Source organism: Balaenoptera physalus (genome assembly GCF_965194825.1).
Source record: "Balaenoptera physalus genome assembly, chromosome: 5".
Taxonomy (NCBI): Eukaryota; Metazoa; Chordata; class Mammalia; order Artiodactyla; family Balaenopteridae; genus Balaenoptera; species Balaenoptera physalus.
The window spans coordinates 36,335,999-36,355,031 of NC_138884.1; the positions used below are offsets into that span (position 1 = coordinate 36,335,999).

At 35.5% G+C, this 19,033-nt stretch overlaps 1 protein-coding gene across 4 annotated transcripts in view; it reads right to left on the minus strand.

The window, feature by feature from the left end:
- LRBA (LPS responsive beige-like anchor protein) overlaps positions 1-19,033 on the minus strand; it is a 736,878-nt gene that overhangs the window by 562,471 nt on the left and 155,374 nt on the right. For all 4 annotated transcript variants that reach the window (XM_082463287.1, XM_082463288.1, XM_082463286.1 and 1 more), the window contains exons 23-28: positions 7,309-8,370; positions 6,163-6,338; positions 5,157-5,310; positions 4,569-4,749; positions 1,341-1,468; positions 756-863 (exon numbers count right to left, since the gene is read on the minus strand). In XM_082463287.1, coding sequence (XP_082319413.1) covers positions 756-863; positions 1,341-1,468; positions 4,569-4,749; positions 5,157-5,310; positions 6,163-6,338; positions 7,309-8,370 — 1,809 coding nt within the window. The remainder of the gene's footprint in view (positions 1-755; positions 864-1,340; positions 1,469-4,568; positions 4,750-5,156; positions 5,311-6,162; positions 6,339-7,308; positions 8,371-19,033) is intronic.

A 19,033-nucleotide genomic window follows, 5' to 3' on the forward strand; every position in this document is an offset into this window, starting at 1 on the left:
CTTAGTGAAGAATCAAAAGAGGACTAAAACACTGGAGAAAGAGAAGGGAAAGTTAAAAATTGAAGTTATAAAGTTTATTTTTAAAAAACGTATATGTAATATAGAGCAGCCAGTACTAAACACGCAGTAAGTGTTCAATAAATATTAATGATAATACTCCAAATCCTGGTGATTTTTATTTTCATGTTTATACTTTTTTTGTATGACTTTACAATTCCTTCATGAAATTCTGCCATATTATATATCAAAATTAGCTAAAACAAAACTATTTTTAATCTTTAAAAAATTTAAGACACCACACACAACATTTCATCGTGTATTTTTATATCATATATAACTTTCAGAGCACAGATTCTGGAGTTAGAATCCTATCATTTACTAGCTCCATTAGCTTGAACAAGTTACCCAAGCTCTCTGTGCTTCAAATTCCTCATTCATAAAATGGGAATTACAAAGTACACAACTCAAGAAGTTGTTGTAATGAATAAGAACATATGAAGCACTTACAATGCTTACTATGTAATAATGTGTTATTCTTTTTGGTAGCAATACTCTGATATATTAGCTCCATTTATATAAACAATATTTTTAATATTCTAAGATTCTAAAATCATTGTCAAGAGAACTGGTATCTAGGCCTTCTTATTTCTACCTGACTATTTTATGTCACAAAGAGTGTTCACTCTCAATACTTTGGGCCTCAGAGGAAATATGTATCAGCTAAGAGAATATGTAAAAGAAATACTGTAACTTACTATGTCTCTGAAGACAACTGCCCTAAGTCGATTAATATCCATGTCTTGTAGGAGCCTGTCAAAATCTCTTACTGGAGATATACCACCAGTTACAATATCCACCGGACTCTATTTAAGACAAAAAAATATAAATATATACATTACACAGACATTTTAAAAAATAAACACAGTATTCCATAGGCTATAATGTTGTTTTTCCCAGTTTATTTTCCTACTTCTTTCTGTCTTCTTTTTTTGGGTGCCAGGACGGGGGTGGGGGGTGTAGAAGGGAGTCATGAAGGAAAAAAGAAACTGCATGCTAACTCACCAAGTACGTGAAACACAAATTGACATACTTAAGGAAAAGGTATCATGGACACAAGGAAAGTAAACATTTGGAAAAGCAGACAAGATTAAGTATAAGCAAATCTTTACTGTATACTTAAACACAAATATTTGAAGGTTATGTCCACAGACTAAAATAACTATTTTAGGACCTCTGTCAGATTTATTTAACTTTATGTTGAAATGAACAAATAAATTTAAGATCTTAATCGTAAAATAAGAGAATGCTTTTTTATTTAATTAATTATTCTGTACGCTTACCTTTGCTGCAGATTTCCCCATGGGAATCAGGCTGTGTGTTGTTTTCTGGACTTTTCCTGCTTTGCCTTTAGTTTTCAGCTGTGAATGCTGTTGACACTCTAAGCAATTCCTTACTGCCACTGCACACACTGTAATTTATTTTAAGGAAAAAATTGGGCAAGAAAAAATTATATTTAAGATTATGAGACTGACAAAACTCACCTATACGAGTTACGTAAGATTTTATTTGAAACATTACCTTCAGCAAATTTCTAAAATGTCCCTGGGCTTTATCACCCACTGTTTGTTTTCTGACTTTGTTAGCTACTCTGTTAGGGCCCACTGTTAAAAGAGAATCAGTTCAGGAACCTTAATAAACACTGTACTGTTTCTTAGGTCTCACGTAAGCTACTTGAAATAATTTTCTATGGAGTAAGTTACAGTATTTTTAAAGGTGTAAGAAAGTAGAAAGTAAATCACATTGCCATCAACTAGTCCAGGGTAAAATAACCTTCTATTACCTTCATTAAAGTACAATAGTTAAACTAGAAACTTGCATGTTTTTCTTAAAATTTTTATCATTACAGCATGATATTAATAGAGACTGAGAGAGGGTATAGCATTAAAAGGAATATTTATAGGATCTACCTTTTACTGGCTTTCATTAAAACTGTTTAAAAGGCGGGGGACAAAAAAGAGATTGTGATTAATATACAGTCTAAAATTACCTCTCTAAACATCTCACTTAGGCAGTTAACTCAAGTTATTTAGAAATTAATTTTGAATTTTAAGTTAACAAATTAGGTAATACACAATTGACTATGAATTGATTGATATCATGTAATCATCTCAATTCCCAACCAATTTGGTAGCACTGAAGGTATTTGTCTCAACAAGAGTGAGAGCAAATTAGGAACAAAATAGCAAACTTAAGTGATAACGACCTTAACTGCCACCAGACTATCATATGGCTAGCACACACAGAATTGAAAAGGGAAAATATCGAGAAAGGTGCTGAAAGGGAGCAACAACAGTTGGGAAAAAGGAAGGAACACAGTGAAGAAGGGAGGGAGAGAGAATATGGAACACAACTCTGTCAAATTTGGAGTCAGGCCCAGGAAAATAACTCTTCCACTACTTTTGTCACAGGTTGCATAAAATCAAGTTTGGGTCTGCATTACAAAGTTAAAAACCACATTCGAATGCCTAGTATCAATCAATCTCAGTAGCACAGTTTATTCTTACTGTTGCCATCCTACCTTCTCAACCCCAACTTCAGGAAAACAGGAGTGAGGAGACCAGGGATCAAAACATTTGGACTGGGACTTCCCTGGTGGCACAGTGGTTAAGAATCCTCCTGCCAATGCAGGGGACGCGGGTTCAAGCCCTGGTGTGGGAAGATCTCACATGCCGTGGAGCAACTAAGCCCATGCACCACAACTACTGAGCCTGCACTCTAGAACCTGCGTGCCACAACAACTGAAGCCTAGAGCCTGCAACAAGAGAAGCCATCACCATGAGAAGCCCACGCACAGCATCGAAGAGTAGCCCCCACTCGCCACAACTAGAGAAAAGCCCACACGCAGCAACGAACACCCAACGCAGCCATAAATTAATTAATTAATTAATTATTTTAAAAAAACAAAAACAGTTGGACTGTTTACCAAGCTTACCATATTCTATTAAGTGATCCTGAACAAGGAGAACATGTGGTGCTGAAGTACACTGAATTATTTCTTTATTTTCTTCTACAGTTATGAAAATGCGGGAGATACAGTATTCCCCTAGCTTCTGAATCTAATATTTCTTGAGTATAGTGAAGCACTGTTAGTGTAGTCTTGTACTTTCAATTCCAAAAGTGCACTCTTTTTAGGAAAGTGGAAAAGTTTTAAAAATGGCATATACAAAAGCAATGGGTTCTAAATATTTTAATTATATTACTGATATAAAGTTTAAGGGTGTATCCTATAACAGAAAGAGTAGGAACATTAGTTAAACTATATTCAAATTCCAGCTCTACCAATTTATAGCTTTTAAATTTTTGGCAAATTTCCTAATTTCTTTGATCTCAATTTTCCTCATGAATAAAAGGAAGAAAATACAAATGAATGAATGTCTGGAAGAAAATGATTGGTGACTCGTGAAAATCAGCAATGACATATGACAGTAGTCAATAAATGATAGCTTTTGTTTTGTTGTGCTTACCATTTCAATCTCTTTCAATTAAAATTTTTTTAAAACTCCCTAAAAATAGTATACCAAGTTCTTTAGAGCATCCTAAGTTTAAAAGTACTTTGAATAGCATTTTGAGTAAAAATAATTATTGTACCAAAAAAAATCTAAGTGCATCTGTTTATGTAACGGATATTCTCGCTAAATATGGGGAAATACTTCATTAACTAATTAGATTTTCCACTGTTGGTATTATATTTTCATAGGTGCCTTATTTCTAATTTGTCTTCATATGGCCATGGTTCCTAAAGATTTTGCTTCCATTTTTTGGTCCCCGTTTCTCCACCTACTTCTCTCCATTTAATAAGCAAATCATTAACAAAGTCTCAGTATTTACGACTAGATACAGGACACCTTCTGCATAGAGAAAAAATTTTCTTCTTCACCTAAGGAAGTTCAGATATCACTAAAACTTCTTTTGATTTACTTTAACTTTCACCTAAGGAAGAACTGCTTCCAGGAGAAGAACAGAGATTTAATAATCTTACTAACTGCTTTAACAAATTATCACAGCTTATTTGGATAAAGGCTATACTTGAATGATGCTAGTTTAGAACCTTGCTACTCAAGTGTGTTTGTAAGAGAAGCAGCATCAACATTACCTGGGACTTGCTAGAAAGGCAATTTTAGGTCTCATCCCAGACCTATACAATCTAATCAGCATTTCAACAAGATCCTTTGGTGATCCATGTGCATGAATCATCTTAAAATTTGAGAAGCACTACTTTAAAGCAAAAAGAGATTGGGGCAGGGGGGGCAGAGAAGAAGTAATGCTGACCAGAATCAATGCAGAATTTTCAAAACACGTCCTCCTCCTCTATCTATTACCTTCACAAGTACTACTATAGCCAGTACATACACAGTCCTTCACTCTTTGGAGGTTGAAAAGTAGCATAAGACAAATTGCCTAGCACACTTTTTCCCACCAACGGGAAAAAGAAAATGTTCAATTTAATATGTCTGGATCACTGAAAATTTTTTAAGTAAGTTCCTAAGTAATGGGTTTTAACAGCTCACCCAGTCGGAGACACTGCCGCAGAATTCCTCCAGATGACATATTTTTTTCAGCTTCAATTTCAGTAAAGCCAAGAGAACTTGCAAATATAAGAACATCCACAAGGCTGATTAGTCTCTGCAAAAATGTCACAGAGGCTTCTATTGAAAGGCCTTGAGTGGGTTCAATATTCTCCAGCTCATGCTGTAAGGAATAAAGTTTGACATTTACATTTATATTCTGATAAAAATCCAGTTTTATGAGATACATTCCCCAGATTTCTAAATTTTACAAAAAGCCAGGCTTTCACAAATCTACTTCAACAGAGGGATTTCCTTATCATTTCATCTAAAAAAAAAGCATACATACAGGTGAAACACTGTCAGTCATATTCTTTACTAACTCATTCGTCCCTAATAATTAAACATTCTTTTTAGTCCCTTCATTCCTGGAACAGATTCTAAGGTCCTTTCAAGTAATTATAAAAGGATTCTGTTGCTTTTGAATTACAGAACCTATGAGGTACAGTAACAACCACATTCAAGTTTTAATCAATAAGAATGCATAAGTCATGTTTTCACACCAACTTTACATAGTAGTTAAGTCCTTACTGTAGCCGATGTAGCAGCTGAAAGCAATGGCAGTATACCCCCGCAAGCCATGACCATATTGTCCATCACTTGAGAGATGAGATGAATTGTGTTGTGTACAAAGATGACATTATCACTGCTATTCACGAAGTCCATAACTGTCTTTGTTGAATGGCTGTCCAAAGATAAATGATGTTTACTGATAAAGCTAAAGAAAGGAAATCACAGTTTGCCTACTTGAGGGGAGGGAGGATAAGAAGGTGCTTTTGCTTCATCTTGAAAGCTGAGGAAAGATAATGATGCAGCAGGCATTTTGGAGGGTGTATACTTCCTTAGAAGATGTAGACCATTCCATGTCAGTAGTTACTATACATGCCCTTTTTCAGTGCTGAAATATAAACACTATTCATCTTACACTTAATATAAAAGTTGAACTAAATTATCCTTAACTAGGAACAAAATTAAGAAGTGGCAGAAACTAAGAGGTAAATGGTGCTAAATGTGCTATTAAAAATGAATTTTCTAATAACGTTTTCTTAGACAATGCCATGAAATGTTTTTAAACAGAATAAGAGTAGTATGCAAATAACAATAAACACATTAGGCACTTTTAAAATCATAAATCATACAATGGAGGATAATCTGAAATACACAGACTCTTTATACTAAAAATACATTGGAAAATTAGATGTTTTACATAAACCCCAATTTTCTTTTTTTTACTACTTCTAGAAGTAAACCCACTCGGTAGACCTACATTCAGGCAAATTATATGCTATATTATATGCTGTAAAGTATGCAGCAAATTTTTTAAAAGAAAAATTTTCAAGTTTTTATACTCTAAATATGGTACCTCATTTATATGAGAATAAACATTAATTCAAGAAAACCCTACCACAGAAATAATTTATATCCTACTTTTTAAGCAAATGACTGAAATTAATTGCAAAATGTCAACTATATAAATTTCTTTGAAAACAAACCCTAAAATTTATATACATATTCTATAATAAACATATGGACAAACCTTCTCCACATCTGTATGTCTGTTTCTATTGAAAATAATAGATCAGTGAGCAAACGCTGATGCACTTGAGACCATTTGAACTCTGGAATACGGAACATAGACCTGGAATCCCTCCTTTGTCCGTTAACTGCATCTGGTGCTGTTCCTTGCCCTGGCTGCTCCTGTTGCCTTGATATCTAATAGAGAAAGTTAAAAAGCATAATAAAATAAGTTCAACTTCAAAGGTAAACATTAATAACTTAATAGCTTCTATGTAATTCATCTAACAAATACTCACATTTTAAGATACTAAGGGACTAAATCAGAGAAAAATTATCAATGAGTAATAACATTAATACATTTAAAGCAAAGATATAAAAAATGTGAAATCAGCACAATGCAGCAGGAATTGGTCAGGAACCATGTTAGTATTATCACCAGCTAATGCAACATTTTATAAAGGAATCAAGAAGCTTTTGGTTTTGAATACTGACATAAAAGAAAAGCCATAGCTGGTTTATAAATTGGCTAGAATTAAGAAAAAACAAAAATAAAGACAACAGAATGAAGACCAAACCAACAAAAAAAGGAGGAGGAGGAGGAGCAATAAGAGTTGAATAAAGTGGGAAATGACAACATGCAACCACAGTGGTGTCAGGAATCTCTCTGAGACACTGGTAAGGAAGAAAGCTGTGTCTCTGGATCGCACAAAGGCTCCTGTCTCTTACAAAAGTAAACAGACCTCATGAAACAATTTTAAACCACATACTTTGTACATAAAATTATACACTGGCAGGTGGTTTTGCAGGAAGGTAGTCCTAGATTCTGCTGAAAAACTAAGGTCCTAACTATGACTGGGTCATCAAATAAAGGGTAAAAGTATTTCCAATGTTTGCTTTATAAGCTAAAAATACACTAACACTGAAACTTGAAAGTAGTAACTTTTGATAATACTGTGTTAAAAATAATAATAAAAGCTGCCATTTAGCAAACTCATACTGAAAGCCATACCCTGTGCTAAAGATAATAATCTTCACATTCACTGCATTTATGTAATTGCAAATAGGTTATGAACCAATTCCAAAATAAAATAAAATCTAAGTCTATACACTTGTTCTATTTCAACTCAATGCAAATACGCTTCAAGAAGATAATAAATATAATCACCTCAAGCACAGGCTGATGACGCTGAGATGCTTCCATGTTTGTAGTGGCCTTCAATTCCAATCTCTCAGTATCTGTAGCAACACTGGAAACATCCAACTTAGCAATCCTCTGCTCAGAAGTAGTAGGAGACTCGAAGATACTACTATGAGAATCACTATGTAGTTTGGTTTCTCCAGAGAGGTTAGTTTTCTCCCCTACCTCCAGCATCTGACCAACGTCTGATTGAACAGTTGCTTGGGAAGCAGTAGTTCCTGGTGAGGCAGCTGAAGACCCTGATGCTGTCATAGTCAAGACTGCAGAATCTTTAGGATCTCGAGTTTCAGTGTCAGTTTGTTTCTTACTTACAGGTTCTTCCTCTTGAAATATTAACTTGTGGTCATTACTAAACATGTCCATTCTTTCACTGGCTTCAGAAGCAGCTGGAGACAAACTGTTATCTTGGAGCTCTGTAGGTAGACTGGCTTCCTCAGTAGGAATACTTTCTACCTTCAGTTCTACATAATCATCATCTTCTTCTTCCTCTACTACAGACTTATCCAATAATTCTGGCACCTCTGAAGCATCCTCTTCTGAAGGAGAACTTATGGAAGCAGTTACTTCATTGACAGTCATTATATCTTTGCCAGTTGTTTTAAAAGAATCAGAGGAAACAGTCACAGCTTCTATTATGTCAGAAGATCCTTCTAAACTCTCTGCATTAATTGTTTCATTTATCAGTGTTTCTTCTAAAGGGACGTCATCCAGTAACTCCTGATTTTCTTGCACAGTTGTCCTTTCTTCATTAGATGTATTGTGAGTTTGCAGTTCAACAATGGATGCAGATTCTACTGAACTTGTCTTCCCAATGCTTGACTTTTCATCACTAGTTCTGGTGATATGAGAAGAAGGAGGAGAATCCTTTGTATCCGATTGCTGGGATCCTACTGAAACATTAACATCCCTGCTAATGCCAGAGACTGCTTGAATTGGACTTGAAGAACACTGCCCTATTTCTTCATCAACTTTTCCCTGGTGTTCCCTAAATATACTGGCAAGGTTTTCTTTATGTATTTCAAAAGTGACCTACATGAAAAACATACAAGCAGTCAAAACATGCAAAAAAAAAACAGAAAGAAAGAAAGAACAGAGCATACAGAACATAAAATAAAAATATTTAATTTTTCAAATATATGGTTTATATAATGCAGTAAGACAGTTTTCCTATAATATCTTTATTTATAAAATGATAAATAAAAGGTAAGTCAATCACAAAAATCTAAACAGTCAAAAAATTATAGCTAATCTTAATGCTAACAGGTAGCACGGCATCAAACAATAACAAGAATATAGTTATTTAGCCTATTCTTAAAGATACATAATATAGGAAAAGAGTACATTATTCTACTGACCTCTATAACTTGTACCAGGATCTAAGTATGTACCATTGGGAAGTGCTTTGGGCACTACGTAATACATTGTTTCAAATACAACGAAAACCCATTTCCCCATGATTTATCCTCAGCAGAGATCAAAAATATCAATTATGTTCACTTAATATATGATGCAAATCACACACTTAGATATTATATATATTATAGCAGCTCCCTACGTATTTATTAAGCTACTAAAACTTTCTCCTACTAAGCCAAAGAATACAAATTCTTTTAGCAATGAAATAAAAAGATCCAACCCTTCCCCAAAGGTCAACCATAATTTTCAAAGTTGAACTGATCACAAATGGTCTGAAAGTTCCAGTTCATCCATCCACACAACTATTCATTCCACTTGTATGCTGTATGTAAGAGATCACTATGTATTCAGCACTGTGAACATCCCCATATCATGCTTATTGGACTTTTACCCAAATAAATGGAAAACTTTTATGGTTAAAGTATAAAAGACAGTGCTGTGATTTTCAGTGTCAAAAGGTTTATGAATTTCTTATCTCATCAAGCATTATTATATTATAGCCACCATTATGTGACTGCTGCTAGTGAATTTCAATGGGAACACCTCTCAAAAAAATAAAAGTATAATACATGAAGAAGGCATAAGCATAATTACAGTTTATCAATGCTAGAATTGTTTGTTTATGTAACCTATATTATTATAACATACATAGAATACATAGTAAATTGAACCTTTTAGTCAACAAACCTTTATTGAGCCCTAGTATAGGAGGATGGTAGTAGATGATAACAAAAGAAGAAAAGATGATTTTTCATGCCCAAAGATTCACAGGCCTTTCTGAATCACAGATATGTATCCACGTGGGTACAAGGCAAACAAAATTATAAATAATGCACAATGCACAGTTCCTTCCATAGCTATTAACTAGCCTTTACTCATTACATATACAGTACATTCTTGCCATAATGTGGTATAGCTAAAAATAAAAATGTTTAGGAAATAAACATTTTCCTAATTTTAAATATGTGGGGAACTTTTTTGAATATTTCAAAATGAAATGCATGTATTCAACACTAAAGAGTAAAATGGCACAATAACATTAACAAAATAATTTCTTTTACACCCAGAAGGCTGATATCTTCTTTGAACTATGTTCTTTATTTTAATTGACCAATTCCTCATTTATTCATTCAAGAAAACTTTACTAAACATCTACAGTATGCCAGACACTGTGTGATGAAAAACAAAATGTTCCTACCTTCATGGTGCTTATATTCTAATGGAGTAGATGAAAAATAAACATGCAAATATATAAGATAATGTCAAGTAATAGTAAGAGATTTGAAGAAAAAAAGGAGATAGACAACAACTGAAGATGACAGTCTAGATGGGAGGGTATATTTTACTAGGGTAACTGGGAAAGGTCTCTGGAGATGTTATGTTTGAACAGAGACAAGAATAAAGTGAGAGAGCAAGTTACATGAATATCATGTAACGAAAAGACTTTCAGGCGGAAGGAAGAACAAATGCAAAGGCCCTGGAGCCAAAATAAGCTCAGTATGTTTGAGAAACAATAAGAACCCAGCACACAGAGAACTGTAGGTGATAAAGTCAAAGATGCAGCCATTGGCTAGATCATGATTATAGAGCAGTATAGACTATGTTAAAGACTGAATTTTATTCTGATACACATATGATGTATAATACAACAGTCTTATAGAATGAGTTTAGTTTTGAATAATCATTGGGTTTGATTTTATTCAAATTAAGGATTTTTTAAATTTTTATTATAAAACGTATCAATAAACATGAATATATACAATATATAGGTACAGGTTAAAGAGTAATTTTTTAATCCCATGTACCTATACCCACATCAAGAAACAGAACACTATTACTACCTCACAATTCCCCTATGTGCCCATCCCCAACTGTGCTCCCAATCTCCCCACCCCTATCAAGAGGAAATCAGTATCCTGGCATTTCTATTAACTGTTTCCTACTTGTTTTTTAATAGTTTACTACCTAAAAACTAAGAAACTAAGTATACCATAAACCTAGCTAGTTTTGTAAAAGAAAGGCCTATATCGCCACAACAAAGAATGGCTCCAAGTAGAAGACAAGCTACACAGAATCTGTGTATTGGAGCCGGCTCCAGCTTCTCTAAGAGGATATATAAGGCTATTTCTGGGAAGTCTATAGACAAGGTCATTAGGAAACACTGGGAAATATACAGGATAAGAGAATCTGTGAGGCCTAATGGGGGCCAGGTAGTGTGTATTTGGCATAAATAAGGTCCAAGAAGAAAACTATTTTATATTGTATTTTCCAATTGTAAGCTCACTATTCTACTCTCAGAAGCAGAACAAAGCAAACCACATTTTTGAGGGGTGAAGTGAGAATCTTCAGGTGATCCAGGCAGCAGGACTAGAGAGAACAGGAACTGATCACCACATGGTGAAGACAAGTAGTCATGAGAACGTGAGCCCATCTCATGTGGGTAATTTGTCCTCAGGCTTTAAAAAGATGTTACAAAGGCATCTGGCATTTCAATAATAATAGCTCTCCCTGTATCTGTATCTTAAGTCAAACTATTCCAGTTTAGATGGACTATCATATGTCTGCTACATAGCTGCCATTCTGGGACCTCCCTTCACTACAGTCTTGGAGATCCCCTTCATCTCTCTCCTGTTTCCTATATCCCATATCTTCCTCTTTGTTTTATTCTCTCCTTTTGATGCAATATATCCTTCAGTGTCTGCTTGAAACTTTTTAGACCTAAAAGTAAATTTATTCTACCTTTATACTTAAAAGTCAGATAAAATTGTAGGTCAGAAAACATTTACCTTCAGAATATGAAAGGTATTTCTTCACTGCCTTCTTATTTCTGTGCTTACTGTTGGGAAGTCAGAGATCTTTCTGATTCCTGATCCTTCATACGACTTATTTTGTTCTTTTTCGTGAAATTTTATAAAGTCTTCTCTTTGTTCCTAGTGCTTTGAAATTCCACAATGATTCTTGCCACCGGTCTAGTTTGATCCACTGTGCTAAATATACCCACTGGGCCCTTCCAGTCTAGTAACAAATATCCGTTGGTTCTGGGAAATTTTCTTGAATACTTTATACCTTCTTCCCCTCTTTTTCCCCTGTTCTCCCTTTCCGGGATTTCTATTTTTTGAGATTGCACTGATTGGTCCTCTAATTTTCTTACCATTTCTCTATTTTTCATCCCTTTGTCTTTTGGTTCTACTATCTGGGAGAGCTCCTCATCTAACTCTTAAACACGTTTTTCATTTCTCTTATGTGATTCTACACTAGTCACTTGAATTCTCTGTTGCTCATATTTTTCCTCTCTAAAAGGGGTAGTACAAGGGTAAATACAAACCTAGAAAATTTCATATTTTAAATTATCCCTGGTGCAAAAAGGGAAAGAAAACTCCCTCTCTCCTCTTTAGCATTTCCTTTAGAAAACCTGAAGTTGGAAATACTTTCTCTGGTAACTGGAGATGTATGTAAATCTTTTTAAAAGATAATAAGTCTCTTTCTAGTTTAGCATCCCTAGGATATCTTTCCTGGGGGCACTGGAGCCATTTCTCTCAAACATGAACATCAAGAATGATGGTGCCCTGTCTCCTGTCTCAGTGAGAGTTTAAGCCTATGTGCTTGGCTCCAAGACGTAACCTCTGAACATCCAAAAAACTACTCAGGACAATTCTGGATGATCACAGACATGTGGAAATAAGACTGAATCAATTACATTTAAATAATGAGGGCTTCCCTGGTGGCGCAGTGGTTGAGAATCTGCCTGCCAATGCAGGGTACACGGGTTCGAGCCCTGGTCTGGGAAGATCCCACATGCCGCGGTGCAACCGGGCCCGTGAGCCACAATTACTGAGCCTGCGCGTCTGGAGCCTGTGCTCCGCAACAAGAGAGGTCGCGATAGTGAGAGGCCCGTGCACCGCGATGAAGAGTGGCCCACGCTTGCCACAACTAGAGAAAGCCCTTGCACAGAAACGAAAACCCAACATAGCCATAAATAAATAAATTTTAAAAATAATGAAAGATGAGGACTTCCCTGGTGGCGCAGTGGTTAAGAATCCGCCTGCCAATGCGGGGAACATGGGTTTGAGCCCTGGTCCGGGTAGATCCCACATGCCGCAGAGCAACTAAGCCCACGCACCACAACTACTGAGCCCACGTGCCACAGCTACTGAAGCCCACGTGCCCTAGAGCCTGGGCTCCACGACAAGAGAAGCCACCGCAATGAGAAGCCCAAGCAGCACAACAAAGAGTAGCCCCCGCTCGCTGCAACTAGAGAAAGCCCGTGCGCAGCAATGAAGACCCAACACAGCCAAAAATAAAATAAATAAATAAATTTATAAATAATAATAATAATGAAAGATGAAACAGGGGCATTAAGTGTAAAGAATCACAAATGTTTTAACAATGTAAGTGTATTCTGAGCCAACATCACAAAGTACCAAGTTATAGAAACAGAACCATTGCAAATGTCTGGAAAAACACATAAGTAAAAATCAACAGTTTGACGTGGCAGAACGCAAATAAAAAAATAAAACTTTTAGTGACTGAAATTAAAAATAAATCTAAATAAACTGAGACATAGGATAATTAGTAGAGTAAGGATAATTTTCATCCTATGACAAGACCAAGTGATACTCCTAATGTGAGGGGGGACTGCCACCTCCCTAGTTCAACTAATATCAGCAAAAACATTGCAATCCATTTCAAAACCAAGTATGCTCCAATACTAAAGCACTGTTTTGAAGAATGAATAAAACAGACTTGAAACTGAAGAGTTAGAACCTACATTACTGCCACTATAAAACTCATTCAGGATGTTAAAACAGTACAGTAAAATTTCAAAATCCTATGACTATACCTGCCCAATGTATTTTTATGATGAATGTCAATCATCATCCTAAAATGATATAAAACAGGGATTTAATGGACATTTCCAAAACTTATGTCTAAATACTACTATTTTTTTTTTATTATTAGGTAATAGGATACAAACTTAACAGAAAAAAATGTGTAAAATGATAAGGGTCCTAAAAAAATTCATTCACACTTTTATGTTAATGCTTTTATTAAGGTTACTAACGTAGTGGTATCATAGAAACAAAAGTTTCATAATACCTTTCTGTAGCAATAGCATATAGTCAATTATAAAGAACTGATCTTTCCTGCTGGTTTATAAACAATCTGAGGAATTCCTCTTGGATTTTCATTTCCCCTTCAGGGCCAAAAGAAGATACATATTTTTGCTATCACAAACTCTCTCTTAAAGATTTGTTTCCATGATGCTCTTACTAGTATTCACTTAAGTTACAACTTCCATGACCGTCATCATAGCTAGTCTTTCAACCATTTGATAAGAGACCATTCATTCTAAAGGTGAAATATAAGTCTGTGTAATATATTTCTTTCTCAATTCTAACTACATTCATAACCAGCAGACAAACTTTCAACTGGCCATTTGAAAAGATAGGTTAAAAGATAGTATTTAACATTAATTTTTCAAGCACAAGAAGATGGTTTCTATAATACATATTTCAATTCAAAGCAATGTACAGTTTCATAAAGTACATTCTTCATGTGCCACAAGGAATATATTTCCTTTTGTGATAAACAGATTTGCAGTCAAATCTGTTCCAAAATAGTGCTTTGTCTTTCCTAAGCAGACCAACTCTTTCTTTTGTAAATATGAATATTAGAAATGCTTTTACATTTTTGAAGTTGATTTTTAAATCTCCTTTTAACTTATTCCAATAGTCGAAAAGCTAAATGGCAACTGAGTAATTATCACTGTTGTTATTTTTTTTGATACCGTTCTCCTAAAGGTATTTGTGACTGATAATTCCTAATTAATTACCAGATACTGTTCTAAATTACTCAGCTAAAAGACTAGTTATTAATGATCACAATCATTAGATAGCTAATCTATAGCTGTTTGTAACGTTTGGAAAGTACTTCTATAAACTACTAAAGATACTCATGAGCTAATAACTATAACATTTCTTCAGCCATTACTTTCAACTTAACTGACATTCAAATTTACTGATTAGGAGATAAAAGATGAATGCAATATATCAAGAGATTAACATTATTAATCCATGTATTAAAAAATTTAACCTGTAAAATTTAGACTGTTTTAAATGTTAGCAATGTTTAGGAACTGGCTTTCTTTTTTGGAAGCAAATACATCTGTTTCATTGTATGTTATTTTCCTTTGGAAATACCAGCTGAATATGATATGCTAACTTCTAATTCTTAGGTTACCAAGTTTTCCACAGTTGATAAATAAGATATATTTTTCTTTGAAAATAGCTGAGGGACTTCCCTGGTGGCGCAGTGGATGGGACTCCGCGCTCCCAACGCAGGGGACCCGGGTTCAATCCCTGGTCAGAGAACTAGATCCCGCATGCGTGCTGCAACTAAGAGTTCGCATGCCACAACTAAGAAGCCCACCTGCTACACACAACTAAGACCCGGTGCAACCAAATAAATAAATATTAAAAAAATAATAAAAATAAAAATAGCTGAATCTTCCCATATGGAATATCAATAAGCATAGCTCAAAATGATCACCACCACACAACAGGAGATCTTTTATAGAGACTCTGTTGCAACAGCTTACAACAATAATGGTATAAAAGATGTAACAGTTAAAATCAAATTATAAATATTTATAAGCTTATACATATTTACTGATCTATTTTATGCAAAGTACCCTGGTTACAAATCTAAATGTTCTGGTCAAACCTAAGCACTTAAGTGCTACCCTAATACGACCTGACTGGAGGGATATCAAGCATGTCGCCTAGGTTATCCTGAGAAAACTGCCTAAAAGAATTAGTTATGAAAACAACATTATACATTTGATAACAAAGGACAAAAAGAAACAATCCCGTGAGGAAAACAAGTCACATATGTAATAAGCACTATACACTCATCATGTAATAAGCTCAAAAAACATTTTTTGAATAGGTAGTATACTTTGCATTCAGAACACACTACCCCAAAATATGGCACATTGGCACACTATTTTAAGATGAAGGAATTTGAGAAACAGTTAGGTATAGAAAAGACTCTCTGACCTTTTCATCCTCCCTGAAGCAAATCACAGAAACACCAGGTTCTAGAAGGACTCATCTCCCCCTTCTCCCTGAAGCTTCTTAGTGAGAGGTGCCTATAGCCCAGAGGAAAAAAGCACCCTTACCTCAAAGACTGAAGTACACCGAGAGGAATCCGAATAAACAGGCCTTGATGATTTTCCCCCAGTTTACTGCTCTTAGTTCATACCCTTTGTCCTCCCACGCTTTGCCACGACTTTCCACCCTTCATCAAACCTAGTATAAGAACGCTCAGGCTTAACCGTTTCTTTGGGTCTTCACTTCCTTATGAAGACTCCCATTTCATGTGAAACATATTAAATAAATTCACATGCTTTTCTCCTAATAATCTCTCTTTGTTAGTTTAATTTTCATGTCCTGCCAGGGACCTTAAGACAGTCAAGGAAAAGTTTTTCTCCTCTACAATTCACATGATTTTTTTTTTTCATTTATTTATTTTTATTTTTGGCTGCACTGGGTCTTCGTTGCTGTGCGCGGGCTTTCTCTAGTTGCAGTGAGCGGGGACTACTCTTCGTCAACGCAGTGTGCGGACTTCTCCTTGTGGTGGCTTCTCCTGTTGCAGAGAACAGGCTCTAGGCGCACAGGCCCACTAGTTGTGGCATGCAGGCTCAGTAGTTGTGGCTCGTAGGCTCTAGAGTGCAGGCTCAGTAGTTGTGGCACACGGGCTTAGTTGCTCCGTGGCATGTGGCATCTTCCCAGACCAGGGCTCGAACCTGTGTCTCCTGCATTGGCAGGCGGATTCTTAACCACTGCGCCACCAGGAAAGTCCTACAATTCACATGATTTAAATATAAAACAGTATATAGTATAAAAGTCTCCCTCCCACCATTGGTCCTCACCTGTACAATTCCCCAACAATCAGGTAATCAGTTATTAATTTCTTATGTATCTTTCCAGAGTATTTTTGTGCATATACATACAAATACAAATTCTCACTTTCCCACTTGTTTAACTCACTAATATCCACTATACGCACTGTTCCACACTTTCTTTTGTCACTTAATATATCTTGGTGAACTATCTCAGATAGTTTTAATTTACAGTCCCTTACGAAGTGTCTTTTCATAAATCTAAAGTACTTTTTACTCAGTTTTCTATGGGTTGTTTGATCATGTCTTTCATTCATTTTTCTATTAGTCTGTCTTTTTGTATCTATTTCTAGGAGCACTTTATATATTAGGAATGTTATCTTTGCTCTGGTCCTAAACAGTTTTCCCAAATTTGTCATTTACCTTTTGACTTTTGCTTATGGTATTGTTTGGGTTTTGGTCACAAAGGATTTTGTATGTTTTAATGTAGTAAAAAAATTAGTCTTTTTTTTCTCTTTAGTGGTTCTAGATTCTAAATTATACTTCGAAATTTCTTACACACTCCAAGGTTACAGAGGAATTATCTGTGTTTTCTTCAAGTACTTTTGTTTCTCCCTCCACCCCCATCACAGCCCATTTAATTGATCCATATGTTGAATTTCTTCGTACTCCACCTATTTTTTCTCCCTAGATGAATCCTCTATTATCCCAACAATATTTATGGAATACTTCAAGTTTTCCCTTTATAATATACTAAAGTCTTATATGGAACTTTGTATATTTCTGGACTTTCTCTTCTACTCCCCTGGTCAGCCTATCTCTTCATGTGTCAATACTACATTTTTCTAATTATTGACATTTGGTAATGCATTTTAGTATTCAGTAGAGTTAGTCCCCCTCACTGTTCTTTACAGAGTCTTCCTGGATATTTTTACTTGTTTATTTTGTCTTACATTTCCTTAATAATTAGCTTACTCTGTTTTTTCTCCACCAAAAGAAAAATGATTAATTAGTATTTTCTTGGGATTTCATTAACTTTATAAAATAACCTAAAGAAATGTTAAGGTATTATAACTTTATGATGTTCAGTCTTCCTATTCTAGGAAATATGTTTTTCCATTTGTTCATGCCTTTTGTGTGCCCTTTGGGAATGTTTTAAAGACTTTTTCAAGTAATTCAAAGTGTAATTTAGAGATATATACAAGATACTACTGGCAGTATACAGAAATTACTTAATTGTACCTAGAAATAAATGGAAGTACCAAGAAGATGCTGACATTTAAGTTTGGTCTTCATTAATGATTACTCATGGAGGAAACAAAAGGATTAAGAGCAAGGGGAGATGCCATGCAGAAGGAATTTAAGAAGGTATGTGTAAGAATGGAGGGTGAAAGAACATGGTTCACTTAAGACACTGAAGTTATTTGGTAAAGCAGTAACATTAAAGCATTTCTAGGAGTGATGAGCAATAAAAATAGCGTAAGCAGTGTCAACGGCAAGGAGGTCACAGACTACTAAAGGCTTTGTGAACCATAAGAAGGGATCAAAATTTTATCATACAGGTTAAGGGCAAGCTTTATTTATTCACTGCTTAAAAGGCAACTATGTGGGACTTCCCTGGTGGCGCAGTGGTTAAGAATCCACCTGCCAATGTAGGGGACATGGGTTCTGTCCCTGGTCCGGGAAGATCCCACATGCCGAGAAGCAACTAAGCCCGTGCGCCACAACTACTGAGCCTGCGCTCTAGAGCCCGCGAGCCACAACTACTGAAACCCATGCGCCTAGAGCCCGTGCTCCGTAACAAGAGAAGCCACTGCAATAAGCCCGCGCACCACAACGAAGATCCAACACAGCCAAATAAATAAATAAAAATTCTTTTTAAAAGGCAACTATGTGATTTAACACAGACAAATTAAAAAATTATTTAATGAATTTGACTTGTAAATCCTACTATTCCACTTATATGTAGCTTAAAATAAACCTACTACAAAAAAAAAGAAAAACAAAAAATGGGACATACCTACATACAAACTGCCAAGGAAGGGGAAAAAACAAATTTAAAAGTAATACAATTGTATTTTTGTTTATATTGACCAACACTCTCTCCGGAACCAAATTTTAGTAAGGCTGCTCTGAATCCTCGTCTCACCTGGGCCCTCTGTCCTCGTCAGACCTACAGCTCTGAGTTTCAGCAAGAATCCTAGGTCACTTTAGAGAGAATCCCCCATCCTCAATATCTGTTCACACTGACATCTGATCAGTTCCTCACTGCCCACCATCTCCCAGGTGATATCTAATCAGCCTGGCCTGTCTTCAGCAAGAGTCCTGTTAAAGTCCGGTTAACCAGAATCTCCCCCACCCCACATGTTTCCT